The sequence below is a fragment of the Archocentrus centrarchus genome, chromosome 17 (assembly GCF_007364275.1).
Source record: "Archocentrus centrarchus isolate MPI-CPG fArcCen1 chromosome 17, fArcCen1, whole genome shotgun sequence".
In the NCBI taxonomy this organism is placed as follows: domain Eukaryota; kingdom Metazoa; phylum Chordata; class Actinopteri; order Cichliformes; family Cichlidae; genus Archocentrus; species Archocentrus centrarchus.
In genome coordinates, this window is record NC_044362.1 from 33,241,057 (window position 1) to 33,256,222 (window position 15,166).

The 15,166-nt window shown below is 45.9% G+C and overlaps 1 protein-coding gene across 2 annotated transcripts in view; it reads right to left on the reverse strand.

Moving 5' to 3' along the window:
• dnaaf11 (dynein axonemal assembly factor 11) overlaps positions 1-15,006 on the reverse strand; it is a 34,763-nt gene extending 19,757 nt beyond the window's left edge. The window contains exons 1-6 of one of the 2 annotated variants that reach the window (XM_030751952.1): positions 14,849-15,006; positions 13,787-13,954; positions 13,334-13,411; positions 13,056-13,228; positions 12,465-12,685; positions 11,397-11,570 (exon numbers count right to left, since the gene is read on the reverse strand). In XM_030751952.1, the coding sequence (XP_030607812.1) occupies positions 11,397-11,570; positions 12,465-12,685; positions 13,056-13,228; positions 13,334-13,411; positions 13,787-13,954; positions 14,849-14,858 (824 nt within the window). In that variant the 5' untranslated portion in view covers positions 14,859-15,006. The remainder of the gene's footprint in view (positions 1-11,396; positions 11,571-12,464; positions 12,686-13,055; positions 13,229-13,333; positions 13,412-13,786; positions 13,955-14,848) is intronic. The other variant, XM_030751951.1, reaches the window with a different exon arrangement.
• Positions 15,007-15,166: the final 160 nt, after the last annotated feature.

The following is a 15,166-nucleotide window of genomic DNA, read 5'->3' on the forward strand; positions in this document are numbered from 1 at the left end:
GGATGGATGAATGGTGGATGGATGAATGGTGGATGGATGAATGGAGGTTGCTAACCATCAATGATAAAGAGTAAGCTGCTAAAGCTGTTAAGAGTAAATGTTAAAGTAGATGAGTTCCAGTTTAAATAAGTTGTCATAAAGAGGTTCCTGAGTCCGTGGTGGGGCTTTGTGGGTGAGGCAGATTAAAATTTTGGGAACTACTTGTACAGAAATTTAACAACTTCTCACTTTATTCATGAACTCAGATCGGTGTACGGTGTCAGCTGCTGGTTATGTAACGCAGCATGATGTTCAGTTTGTAATTTGGGGGCTCCTCAGTGACTCAGCAGGTAAAGCAGGATATCCACTAATCTATCATCTCACTTTGTGTTTAAATTACAGAGTGTTGAACTCAGGATGTGATGTTTGGATGTGGAAAAGCAAAAAAAAGTCAGAGTCAGGTGCGATTGTTCCTCTGCAGCTCGGAGTCATCGGTTTGCTCTCGTTACCATCTGCTGCACAACCAGTCGCTCCATTAACCGCGTGAAGCAGGCAGTGACACGAGCGCTGACGGGGAAACACACACCTCACATCAGCCCGTCTATTAGGCCCACTGAGCGGCAGATGAACCTGTCAGCAGTTCAGGTGGGTGAGTGCTTAGCACTCTGCAGAGGGTCGGCCGCCGTGACCTCCGCAGCCATTCATCAGCTGAGGGAGGGGGACGGCGTGCTCGAGGAGCCTTCGATGTGCTGAACCGGAGGATGTCAGGTCCACGTTTTTATTGGGTGGTCGGCTGGAGAGAGTGACACTGGGTCTAAGTGAATCTGTGGAGGCCTCACAACAGCCAGAAAACAGCGCATCAGCGGGCGTTCAGAATCCGGGTGTTCGTCACGTGGTTCATGTCGACTTCGATACCTCCTGGAAGTTCTCAGCAGGTAGTTGGAATGTGTGAATATGGAGACAGAGGGTGTACCCTGCCTCCAGGCTCCACCCCCCAGTGACCCTGAACTGGACAAGTGAAAGAAAATGGATGGAAAATATTCTGACAGCACAGCATCAGTGTTAGAGTCTGATGGGGGGGCATCTGAGGCTGGTCATTAGTTTTATAAAAGATAACATTTTCAGGATGTAATGAACGTGTAGTTTAGCTTTTATAGCTGATTAGACAACAGTTTTACTGATTTGGCTAAAATGATTTGGGCACTGATGTAGATGCTTCCATACAGGATCCCTAAATGGTTTAAACTGAGTGTGAAAGTGATGAGTTTAGACTTTAACAGCTTCATTTTGGGGTTCCTTCAGCATTAGTCTGTATTTAATGAAGCAGGACTCTAAATGACGTCCACTGGAGTCCGAAATTATAACGTCTCACTGACAGTTTGGTCACTTGGTGGATGTGCTGTTAGTTTGAGGTGAAGTATCCAAATAAAATGAGCATCTCCATCGATCTGCCTCTCCCTCCAAACAGCAGCTTTTCCCTCGATGCCACATACTGGTGACTCATCAAGGTCACAGTGTGGCTGCCTGCCTATAAAACCCTGTAACTTCTATCTTTTAAGAGCTGTGACGGCGCATCTATCAAACAGCTGAGCAATGGAGACATCAGAGGTGACGGCTCCAGAGCTGAGGACGATCTGTTCAGACAGCGCTCGGTTAGCCGTGTGCGCCTCGGCCTGATCCACGCCAGATTTACTGTCCCCGTGCAGAGGACTGTGAGGTGGTGCTGCACCCCTGAACCCAACATCTGTTTGCTGCTGTTACAGTGACACACGGCACACCGCCGGAGTCATTTATTATAGAGGAGCTGTGAGACGGCACCTACACAACAGGAAACAGCCACTGCTTTCAAACACACTCTGATACCCAGAATATAACGTGTTTAACAGAGACGGCACTAAAACAAATCAAGGTAAGTAAAGGTCATTTTAAATGAAGAAGATGGATGGGTTTTCTGCCTACAGCTTTTCCAGGATGAGGTTTTAAACTGCAGATTCCTCGTGACAGATGTGCTGCACTGCAGCTCAGACGCACTGACAACATGACAGCTCGAAGTCTAATTATTACGTTCTCTCCTGAAATTTTAACTGCTTCTAATAATCTTCACCAACTGACAGTTTCTGAAGTTCTCATTTCACCCGTATGAAACTCTACTTAAAGCGATAACAGACAAAGCTCATAGGGACCAAAGTAAAAGCAGGTAGACGTCCGGCTCCAGCATCACTGTTTCGGGTCCCTCTCGCTGCTCCAATAGCGTCAGTTTTACCTGCACCAGGTAAAAAAGGCTGTAAAAGTGAGCAGGATACTAGCTGCTTATAGCAGAAACCAGACAAAGAGCCCAGCGGGGCGTTCAGCCCTCCCTGCAGAGTGACAGGAGACCAAAAAGAGGCTGAAAGAGGCTCAATAACAAACGCAGGCCTGGTGCACATACAGATTTTTAAAACAGGGTTTTTCCCACGTTGCTCACCAAAGAAAAATCTGACTGACAAACACTGTGGTAAATAAACTCCAACACCAGCTTCTGCACATCCTACTAAAGAAACAGCCTTTCACAGCCTGAAATCGCCATGGTGATGACAGAAAGTGTGCTTTTGTCAACAAATCAACAGTGATTAAATTCAGCGTAATCAATCCTGTTTTTATCCCACCAGCACCACGTGCAGAGAAGCCTTTATGCACATCTGTCCATCTCATCCACCTGCCTCCATCCATCAGCCTGTCGGGTTCCTGTTTTCAGGATCTTGTGGATCCGTGTGGCGTCCTCAGGAACAGAGCAGCCATTAACCACGGGAACCGTCTCCCGGCTGACCTTATCTCAGAATCCACCTCAGGAGCAGGAAATTCATCATTCCTGACAATCCGGTGACGGCCCGACTGCGCACATCAACTCAGCGCGCTGTGACGGCCGCGCGCGGGGGGGGGGGGCAGTTAAAACGGCAACGCCACATCAACCTGATTTTCTGCTTGGACAGCACGCGGGCCCGGGATGTTGCTGTAATATGGATAAGGAAGCGGACTGTCACCTGGCGGCCTTTTAGCCATCACACCAGGATTATCCACAGCTGTAACCTCACGTCTTATCGAACACAAAGAGCTTCCTGGAGCCAGCAGTCCTCAGCAAATGACTGAGGCCGGATTAAAATTTTCTCTAAACATTTAAAGACCCTGCAGATTTAAAGCACAGGTCTTACAGTAAACATGAATGAAGAGGAGAGGAGGAATATCCAGCAGCTGATGAAGGTAATCTGACTGAAACACTGCACACACAAACACTGAAACACCTCAGGGTTAATGTGAGGCGTTTCCTGCAGCAGACGCCTCCACGGTGTTCGTCATACGCAGCTCAGATATTCATGACGCCGAGGCTCGAGGTGTTATAGAAACTAAACGCCGTGAGTCAGCGCTGCGTCCACAGGTCAGCGAGGCGAGCGGGGGTGAAGAGAAAGGTTTGTTTTTTAAACTTTGCCTAAAGTGGAAAAATGACCAAGTGAAACAGACGTTTCAGGCCTCGCAGTACAAACAATTTATCACAGCGTCCACTGATCTGCAGCTTATCCTGAAAAATACTCTACACTGATGCAGAACACACTCAGCATGAGAACAAATGTTACTGAGTGCAGATGAAGACACACACAATCCAAAAAAGTGAAAAACTGGGTGCCGGACCAACAAACAAGCAAAAACAAAAGGGAGGAAGTCCAGTTTGGGAATGAAGCTCAGGCCTTCTGTTATAAACTGAAGCAGGTTTGGTTTCAGACCACAGAAGAAAAAAGACGCTCATGTTAAAGTGAACATGGACGTCCTGCAGTCCTTACAGTGGTCAGCAGGGGGCGACTCCTCGTATTCCTAAAGCTCGTTGGGACTGCTCCGGTCAGCTGATTTATGACCCGAGTAAACACTTCCTGGTGAGCTTATAGTCTTCATTTCATGAACACTGCTAAAAGTATGCAGGAGCAGTTTAAGCATGAAATTGGCAGATATCAATAAAAAGGTGTAAATTATTATCTAAAACTACAGCCAGCAGCCGTCAGACACAGACGGCATCAAAGATGGATGTAGCTACTGTTAGTTTCTGATGTGTCCTCCTGAAGCCTCCAGCCTCTCTGCCTTTGACTGCAAACAAACTGATGTGACGAGGGGCGGGTCTGATTGTGAAGCCGTACGCTCATTGGTTAATTACTCATCACTGACAAATTCTTACCCAGTTCTTATTCCACAGTGGGGTGGGTCACACACTCACCTGACAGGCAAACGATTCCCAGTTTGAGCCAAGGAAGAGACACAAATCTCTTTGGAGTTGTGTCAGGAAGGACATCGGTGTAAAAACTCGGCCAAATCAAACACGTGATGCTGCCTGCTGTGGTAACCCGTTATTAATAAACGAGGAGCCAAAAGTATTAAAACTGTCCCAAAATGAGTGACCGAGTCCATCAACTCATCAAGAACGAGTTTACAGAGGTCAGAAGGTCACAACCGCAGCTATCACCACCTGGTGGTCTTCAGACAGAATGCAGGTTTGAGGCACTTTTCCAGCCCAGAAGCTACGTCCATGGATGGATGGATGGAACTAATTTATCATAAACAATTTTGATAACATTTATTTATCCAGATAAAGGCCTGATTGAGATTAAAAATCTATTTTTCCCAGAGTGATCTAACAGTTAGTTTCTCTCTTTGGATAGAAACACTCGTATCAGCTGCCATCATCCTGCAGGATACATATTTTTATAGATGGTTTTTATTTTAACCTCTTAGTAACTGTGATGCAAATACATGAAAGCTGATGACTGGTGTAAACACGTCTGGATATAAGATCATTTGGCAGCGTTTATTTTTACATGTTATCAAGTAATTAAGTGGCTCAGAAATGAGCAAAAAAATCCTACCTTTCATCTTTTAGGCTCTTGATACAAAAAGCAGACTAATATAAGGATTAAATGCTCTGCTAACATCATGACGTGGAGTTTGAACCATGCAGATCTCAGCAGGGTAACAAGCATACTATGAACTGAAATCCTGCCAGTGCCACTGCTTAGAAAAGTTACTTTCTGGCAGTAATCCTGACATATATCATTTAGACACCGCAAGTAATAAAACCCAACACAATCTCATTGTAACATTCACGTTTTTTTCACACCCTGACTTCAAAGTACATGAAGACGACGACGTCGACCATCTCAGGAGCACGGGAGCTGAGACTACCTGATGGGTCTGTTCACTGGTTGTGATTTGATCCGCTGTTTCTATTTTTCTAAAACAGGACAGGAACATAAACACTGGAGCTTTTTGGCCTTTTTTGGAGACATCAGCCTGGTGACCAGAGGAGCGGCGGTTTAACATTCAGACCCTGCAGCAGGGTTCATTCCCCCATGACCTGCAGGCTGCATGCAGGCATCAGAGGTCTCAGGGGAGCGGGCTTTGTGTTTATTATTCTGCAGGTCTGTTACACCTCAGGTTTATCTGGATGGTCTTTAATCACGGTTACAGTCCTGCCTGCACAACACCCGAATCATGGAAACAAAGCATTCCTCAACAGGACAACGACTAGAATCTTCAAATGGCTCCAAACAAGAAGGAAAAGGGAGGAATTCAACCTTCACCCAGGGACACTGCAGCTGGGATCACCTCTTCATTGCTGTGAGGAAGGTCAAAGCTCCACAGGGGACAGACGAGCTGTATATGCTGGACCACGTTCTCAGCTGAGAGGATGAGAGAGGCCACCAATGATGTCACATCAGCAGGCTTATAACCAGGGTCAGAACCATACCTGTCAAGTTTTGTATTTAAAAATAAGGGAAATTTTCCGCTGCCGAAAATAGAAGTTGCTGTATGATGCCATCGCCTAATTTGCATAGTCATTTGCATGTAGTTGCAATCGAGGCTGTAATAGACAAAAAGTGAAGAAAAAAACACCCTAAATATGTTTAGAACTACAAATGAACTTTATGAAATGACTTCATAACTTTAATTCTTTGTCTAGACCCACGTTACATAAATCAATTTTGCCCCATCCATCCATCCATCTTATTCCGCTTATCCGGGCCAGGTCACGAGGGCAGCAGCCTAAGCAGAGAAGCCCAGCCCTCCCTTTCCCCAGCCACCTCCTCCAGCTCATCCAGAGGGACCCCAAGATGTTACCAGGCCAGCCGAGAGATATAATCTCTCCAGCGTGTCCTGGGTCTACCACGGGGCCTCCTCCTGGTGGGACATGCCCAACACACCTGTGTGTTGGGTGGTGGCAAAGGGTGGAGGCCCTGGCAGACCGATTGCCGGCTATCGAGACTGGCTCAATTTTGTCCGGCATTGTTTGATGTTAGAATATCAAATTTAACGAAAACATTGATGTGGGGTGAGACTGAAGAAGAAGAAGAAGAAGAAGAAACAGCCTTTATTGTCCCACAGAGGGGAAATTTGGGTGTTAGCTAGCTACGTTCAATCCTCCTCCTTTATCTGGGCCGCTGTTGCCAACTTGTGTAAGAAAACTCGCTGTCGGCTGTCTCAAAGGTTGATAAAGGCCAAAGCGAGGTTCGGGGATGGGAGCGGAGGGAGCGGGTAGGCAGGCTCAGTGTTTAAGTGAGGTCCGCAAGTGAGGTACACAAAACACGGCGACAGCGGTCTATCTCCAAAACTCTCCAAAAGTCACAGACGTCACCAGAAAAAGTCGCTAAATTTGTTGCTAGTCGCTTTTTGGAAAAAAAGTCACTACGGGGGTCTGAAAAGCTGCTAAGTTGGCAACACTGAGCCCAACCGAGGTCCAGCTGTTGTTCCGGGTTTGTTCCCGCTGTCTGCACTAACCTCTCTAGAGGCTAGTGACAATTCAGTTTGGAGCGGCACACGAATGCTTTTTAAAGTATTATATTATAATACAGGAAATTTATGGGAAAATACTAATACAGGAGGACAGTGGGACAGAGGGGTAAAATACGGGAGTTTGCCGGCCAAAACGGGAAAGGTGTGATCAGAACATCAAATCTTTTAAAACAGAAGCACTGAATGAAGACTGCTGTCTACGTCCTTATTTACCCTCACTAATCTGTTTTAGCTGCTCCACCTTTAAGACCGCTTTCTTCTGGTTGCCACCTCACAGAAAGAAGACCTGAACTGCAGGTGGGTGGGGCTGTGTGCCTCAGATGACCATATTAGGGATATCTGCTCTCAGTGACATCATTATCCTCTGGGATAACCAAATCCCATTCCCAATCCAGTTAAGATCTAATCTCTCTGTCCTGGGTTTCCTTCCAGTTAGACGTGCCTGGAGAACCTCACCCAGGAGACGTTTTCAGTCTTAGATCTCAATCACACAGGCCTAGAGACCAGTCGGCAACCTCTAGTCTAGGGACTAATATGTACTCCATGACTACCTAGCAAGTGGCTGCTGAAGGTTGCTGTCAGTCAGGAGTGTTAAGCGCTAAGAGTGTCCAGTTTGCAATGTAGTTTTTCAAGTTTCAGCTCAGAAAGTAAACGGCGATGCAGATGATAGCAGGAAAAACCATTTGGAGGAACAACTGTTTGTGTGTGTGTGTGTGTGTGTGTGTTGGGAGGGGGGGGTTTCAGTCCATGTAGTTTTATGAAATAAAGCTTTGGTTCTCTCCTCAGTCATTCAGATGAAGGATTCAAAATAACAGCCAGAATTGATCCAAGATGGCCGCTGAGTTTGAGAAATATGAAGTTGTTTGTTTTTGTTATTTTCCTACTAATGTGCAGCATTTTTCACTGTTGTCTCCAGCAGAGTGTTGAGTGTAAAATGTGCTGAACAACCAGAGTTTCTGGGCCTCCTCCCTCTGACCGGACTGCTCTCAGTGTGGGAAACCTCACAGCTGCAGGCTGATATCACTGTGCTGACAGGGAAACTGTGTGTGTGTGTGTGTGTGTGTGTGTGTCAGAAACACTGTGAGAAGCAGATGTTTAAAACACACACACTCAATTAACACCCTGGTAAGAGGGTCACCTTACAGGTGAGCACTAATTACAGGCATTGTAGAAAATAATTAGACTCATGACAATCTGATTGGTGTACAAGCACAAGACATGAGCGGTTAGACGAGTACAGTGGCCCTGAAGGACAAAAGACGGGGACATGAAAACATGTTTGTGTTCATTCGTTGGGACCACTGCAGCAGCCAGACGTTAGAGACGAGCGCTTTGATTGATTTATTTTACCAAATAAGGACAAAGAACAATATAACATCCATATCTGCTAACCTGCAGACTCACAGCATCATTATCACTGATGGAGTCGTGTTTGTGCTCATAATCAACTCTAACACAGTTTTTGGTCTCCTCAGAAAGCTGCGAGGACATTCACAGAGCACGTCCTTCATCAGAGCCAATGGCCTGTCTCCGGTTTTAAGACAGAGATCCAGTTTCCATCTCTGCCTCTGTGTGAAGGGCCATCATTTCATCTTCTACAACCAAAACTCTCAGTTTAACCCTCGAGCTCCACCTGCACTCTGCTGATGATGAGCTCTACAGCCAACGTCTCAGCCAGCCCGACTTCACCAACCCTCCAAACGTCTTCCGTCTTTGTTTACGTCCAAAGTGAAAGCAGAGCCGTACACTTCAGTCAGAGCACGGCACCGGTCGCAGGGCTGGATGAGCCCGTCTGCCTCACCTCATAAATCCTGATCACAGACGTCACTGAACAGCTGAGAGAGTTTTAACTCTCAGTGACTGGTTTATGAACTGACCTGGAAACAGTTAAAGACATTAGACTTCAGCAGGTTTGCTGTGCATAAACAGCAGAGTGCGTGTTAAAGTTTCCTGCCGTCAGCTCTGAAACTGCCGTCGTTTCACCCACGACTGACGTGACAACAGACCTGAAAACCTGAAACAGCTCAAAACACTCCAGTTATGTTCTCAGTGAGTCATTAATGTGCTGAGTGTGGCAGCCAGGCGCCTTCATAACCTCACATCCACAGGCCGTATATACAGGATAAATATTCAATTCAATTCAATTCAATTTTATTTATATAGCGCCAAATCACAACAAACTGTCGCCTCAAGGCGCTTTGTATTGTGGGTAAAGACCCTACAATAATACAGAGAAAACCCAACAGTCAAAACGACCCCCTATGAGCAAGCACTTGGCGACAGTGGAAAGGAAAAACTCCCTTTTAACAGGAAGAAACCTCCAGCAGAAATATGCAGCCTGTCCTCTACATACAGAATACAGTGATGTGGAATATCAGGGCCAACAACGTCTTCATTTACAGGAGTGTAAAACTGACATTTTAAACTAACTACACTGTGGACAGACTGACACTGTGGACAGACTGACTGTGGACAGACTGACTCTGTGGACAGACTGACTGTGGACAGACTGACACTGTGGACAGACTGACTCTGTGGACAGACTGACTGTGGACAGACTGACTCTGTGGACAGACTGACTGTGGACAGACTGACACTGTGGACAGACTGACTCTGTGGACAGACTGACTGTGGACAGACTGACTCTGTGGACAGACTGACACTGTGGACAGACTGACTGTGGACAGACTGACTCTGTGGACAGACTGACACTGTGGACAGACTGACTGTGGACAGACTGACACTGTGGACAGACTGACTCTGTGGACAGACTGACTGTGGACAGACTGACTCTGTGGACAGACTGACACTGTGGACAGACTGACTGTGGACAGACTGACACTGTGGACAGACTGACTCTGTGGACAGACTGACTGTGGACAGACTGACTCTGTGGACAGACTGACTCTGGACAGACTGACTCTGTGGACAGACTGACACTGTGGACAGACTGACACTGTGGACAGACTGACACTGTGGACAGACTGACTCTGTGGACAGACTGACACTGTGGACAGACTGACTCTGGACTTCCTGTTTGTAAACAACATAAAGCATGTCAACAGTTGTGTCCAGAAGTATGTGGACAGTATCCCCGTACAGCACCACAGAGGACGTCAGGATGTTTCGTGTTTTATTCGAGGAGTTTAACGTTAACTGTCGATGGATACGGCCATTTTTATTCAGTCTCCATTTTCAGAGGTCAAAGGTAACGTTACACATAAATTAGCTTCTTCTGCTAACACACTGATGCTGCTTTGCAGCGTCTCCAGTTTCTCTTCATTTTCTGCAGACTTTGATTTTATGTGTTTTAAAGATCCTTCATATTTAAATTCTGGCCTTTCTTTCTTCCCTTGTTGATTCTTCTTCAGCTGCAGCTGTAAAGCGTGCAGCAGCAGCAGATCAGAAGCTCTGACTGCACAGAGTTATAATATTCATCGACTCCAACGCTGACTGCTGTATATTTAGACTCAGGTCAGTATTTTTAGACTGATGTCAGTTGTCACAGAGTCTCATCAGTTAGTCCCGCTCTGACACCTGGATGTAAATCACTCAGGATTATTGGCACCTTTGAGCTCAGCGGCCGATTCATTCGTCACAAACACAACAGAACAAAATCCTCCCCGACCGTCTGAACCTGCTCATCCCTCTGCTGACGCCGCCGCCTCGCTTCAGGTACAGAACAGTTTGTTCATCCGAGAGCGCCTCATTAACCCGACAGACCGCAGACTCATCCGTCCAGCCGACTGCCCGTCAGGCATCACGCTCAGGTCTGATTTATGCCGCCGGGCTGACGCGTCACAGCGTCCTGGACTCAAAACACATCGAACGATGTCAGCGGTGCGATCGTCGGGCAGCTCGATCTGTTTTCCTGGTGATTGGCTGAAAAAGCAACTGTCTTTTAACGTTGACACTGTTGATATGAAACTGGAAGCTTTCACAGTAATTTCTCCTGATAGAGTTTTTTTGTGTAGTTGGACTAATTTAGTCAATTTAAAGTGTGTTCATTACTTTTTGGTGCAGTTATGAGACATAATAAAGTTTGTCTGACACAGAATCAGAGCCACTGCTGAGCATCTTGGTTGGTATTATAGTGACACCTGGTGGCCGGACAGGTGACGTGTGCAGGACTGAGCTCGAGTTTTCACATCATTCAGGTTAAGTTTAATTATTATTAGTGAAGATAAATTTAGTGTTTTTAATCCATGTTATCCCAGCATTTTAATTTAAAACTGAATGTTTACGTTCTGTACAGCAAACATATCTGTTCCTCATTAACTTCATTATTTCAGAAAACCTCATTAATCACTTTATTACAAACAGGTTAGTAAATGAATAAATGCTTCAGTAAAAACACACAATAATGACTGTAGACTGTTTTCTTTGATCGTAAGCTCACTATCATTAAAAAATTAATTTGTCATTTTTACCACTTTGTCATTCTCAAAGTTCTGAATTATGAAGTAATTGATTACATTGTTCAGAACAAAAGGTGAAGATGATCGCTGACTGACAGCCGCTCTGATGGGAGCAGGAGGATCCAGCATGGCTGATCCTCCCACGGTTCCCAGCATGCTTCTCACCTGACCCTCAGATCTCACAGCACTTACTTCTCCTTGGCCCGCCTCTTCTCCTCCAGGTGGCGGTGAGCCTCCAGGCGAGATTCGGGGGTGAAGGTGCACGGCGTGTGCCAGAACTCGCGCTCCCGTTCCTCCTCATCCACCTCTGGGTTCTTTGGGTTCTCCGCCAGCTCCTGGTTCTCCTTGTTCTCCTCTGACCCTGGACTGCAGAAACAGGAAGGATTCAGGTCATCACTGAGGTTTTAATGACAGTTAGAGATCTGATCACCTGAGGTCAGGGGCCATTAGGGTGCTTTTCTATGACCACAGTGTGACTGTAAGAGCCGGCAGCAGCCGCTGTTTGAGCTCTGCAGACACGTTACGTTCAGCTTGGAAACATCTCAAAGTCAGATCTGAGACACCGAGGCTGTTTCAGCTGCCAGGATTTCTCTCCTTTTATAACAACAATATTTCATTTTCTTTGGTTTTATACTTTTCAGAGGTCTTCAGTCTGTCACAGAGACCAGAAAACCAAAGGAGATCAAGTGTTTGCAGTCTGGGCCTCAAAACTCTGCAGCAACTTCCTTTAAATTACGTTCTTCCTGATTTTCCTCGTCCGCGTTTTACTTCTCAGACACATGCGTACTGATTAATCCTGCGGGGAGGAGGTAAAAAACAAAGCCCAGGTTGAAAGCAGAACTGTGGGTGCTGAAAACAAACTGCACCATGAGAGAAATGTCCAGTAGCACACTCCACAACGGAGACTTTAAGGTGGATTAGCATGTAGGGTTGCTGTATGCAGGGTGCAGGGTTGTTGTATATGTTCAGCAGAATTACCTGTAAAGCAAATATATGAATGAAGGGTAACCAATTAGAGGCTCGTGGGCCAAATGCAGTCCTCCAAACAAACATATTTGGCCCTTTTTTTCCCCTCTTCCTCCTGATCTTCTCAGTTTCACTTATTTTACTTGGATATGCTGCTGTTAGAGACCAGGTTAATGTAATTATGTCAATTAGCAGAAAATCTAAAAAAAAAGAGATTTTGTGTCACTGCTGAGATTCAGAAACCTTCTGCAGAAAAATGACATTTTTATCTGATAAAAACATCTTCTCACTCACGCCATGTTGTTGATGTCAGTGGACCAGCGGCCGCTGAAGCCTGGTTTCCTCTCCTTCTTCTCCTCCTCCTCTCCTGCTTCCTTCCTCCTGGCCTCCTCTTTCTCCTCGGCTCTCCTCCTCAGGTATTCCCGCTCCTGCTCAGCGACGCGCCTCCTCACCTCCTCCAGGCCCTGCGAGGCTCGGATCCTCTCCGACCGGCTGATCTCCGTCCCATCCAGACACTGAGGACACAGAGCGAGAGCTGGGACTCGGACTCTGGACCTGCATCAGGATTTTAACCTCACCCCCTGACGACCTGCCCGCTCTCAGGGGCCTTTAAACAAACATCAAGCTTTCTGACAGTTCAGATATTTCTCCTGGAGCTGAAACTCAGGTTTCTGCGGTTCAGACCTTTTACTGTCAAAAACTTTCCCGTCATTTATCAAACATTTTGTCAGCAGAATCTTCCACATGATGCTCATAATTGCACAATCAGAAAATCTGAACAAACAGCAGGAGGTGTTTGTAAGAAAAATGAAAGGCCACGTGTCCTCACAGCCTTCGTCCCCCTGGATGAAGGAGTGCAGCCCACAGGAGGTCAGCAGACCGTACCTTGAGCTGAGGCAGCGTGGCCACCACAAACTGCCTGTAGCCCTCGAAGCGCTCGCAGGGGTTCCCCACCAGAAACAGCTCTCGGAGGTGGATGTTGTGTCTCAGCGACTCCACGCTGCTCAGGCAGCCCACAAAGTTCACCGTCAGGTCCAGCTTCTGCAGGCTCTCACAGCCTGAAGGGCAGGAAGTGGAAACACAGCTAAAAACTGACTAAACAAACACGTTACACACAAACTCTGAATTAAAGCTGCACGGCACGTTTGCCTCTGTGCACTGACCTTCCAGGTTTTCAATGACTTCAATGTTGTTCAAGGCCAGATTCAAGTACTCCAGCTTCTTCAGTCGACCGACATTTTCTAAACAAACAGAAACACAAAACCATGAAGTTCCCTTTAAGCTGATGCTTTTTGAGCACAAAGACTGTGTGAAGGTTCTTCTTGGTGTGATGATGGCCCAGATGTGTCAGCACACCTAACATTTGGCCCATATAAGGTCAACGCCACCGGTCGAGGCCACGAGCGGCCCAAAGTGGACCAAACTATAACTGCTCCACCTCCTGTGGCGGTTCAGCAGATCAGTGTAAGTGTGTGCATTACAGTTAAAAAGGGCTCGGACTGCTCAGTAAGAGCAGAAATATTCACCAGTCAAGAGCTGACATTGATGATATTTCAGTAACAGACCGAGCCAGCAGTCATTGAAAGCAGTTAAATGCACACTGAGGCCCGTCTCACCGATCCTGGGGATGAGGTTGTTCTGCAGGTAGAGGATCCTCAGCTCCCTGCACCACCTGTCGAGGTGCTCGATCCTCTCGATGTCCTGCTGATGCAGAGAAACTTCCTCCAGGGAGAAGATCTCACACTCGTTGTGCTCGGCACGCCGGCGGACCAAATCCTCCGTGACTGAAACAGAATTTTCTCTGAACTTTGACCTTCTTTTGCTCCCAACAATGGACTGAGCCCGTTTCTAATGAAAACCATCAGCAGGTGTTAAAAACCTGAAGAGCAGTTAGTAAAAACCGAGGCAGAAATACTGCAGCCGCCGACTTTGTTTAATCTCTAACCACAGTTTATTCAATTAATATGAATTACATCTGCTATAGCCACTAATTAGAAAATAACTAGAAGAATACACTGCTCTGGGGGGTGAACCTATCAAGTTTTAAGCTGGTTAAATGCTGAAAACCTAAAAGACTTTTAAAGATAATTGGCTTTCATGGTCAAAGAAAAATGTTTAAAGCTTTATTTTCCAAAAACTGTTCTTGTAAATTCAAGTTTAAAATCTGCCAGTTTTACTTAAAGTACCTTCTAAAACACCTCAGAACTATTTGGTCCCACATAAATAAACACATAATAAAAATAAATGTATTTTCTAATTTAATCTATTGGTTTATGGACTGCATAAAGAGCACTTTGGGGTCATTTCATATAAAAAAAAATGCCACCCGACCCCCGTCAGTCAGCTGATTTATGTATGATCTCTTTATTAAGGGAAGCCAAACACAGTTTTACCTCCATACTATGAATATTTCAGGAGTTACAGGCCCTTCATATTTTACAGCATTTTTTTAAGCTTTTGTAACTTTATAACAAATTTTCTGGTCTGAAAGACACATTTAAGCTGCAGCCAAATCAGCTTCACTTACACCCGCTCCGAGCATCACAGTCCAAAGCTTCGGAGAAAGTGATGCTTTTTATTCAGCCAGAATAACCGGCTCAAAGCGGGTTTTTAAAGAATAAAAGTGCACAAAATCCGCGTTTTATCCGCACTTAAATGCGCTTTCATTTTTCACTCACCGTAAACCATCGTCCTCCCTGTTGTCAGACGTTGCCGTGGAAACCAAGCTGCTGCTGTTGCGTTCGAGCGCTGTAGTAAATCGTAACACTCCAAACGGACCGCAAATGAAGCTACAGCATTGAGGGACCTGCGGACTGCAGGCTTAAAGCTTTCGCCACAAAGCCGCAGATATCTTTCAACAGGTATGAGATATTTTTAGATGTGTGCTGCCTTTTAACTTTCGAAGTGTGTTCGAAGTGTGGCTACCAGATAAGGCTTCGCTTTTGCTAGGCTGCCACTGTAAATAACTATGCATTTTTAATTACTTACCTGGTTAA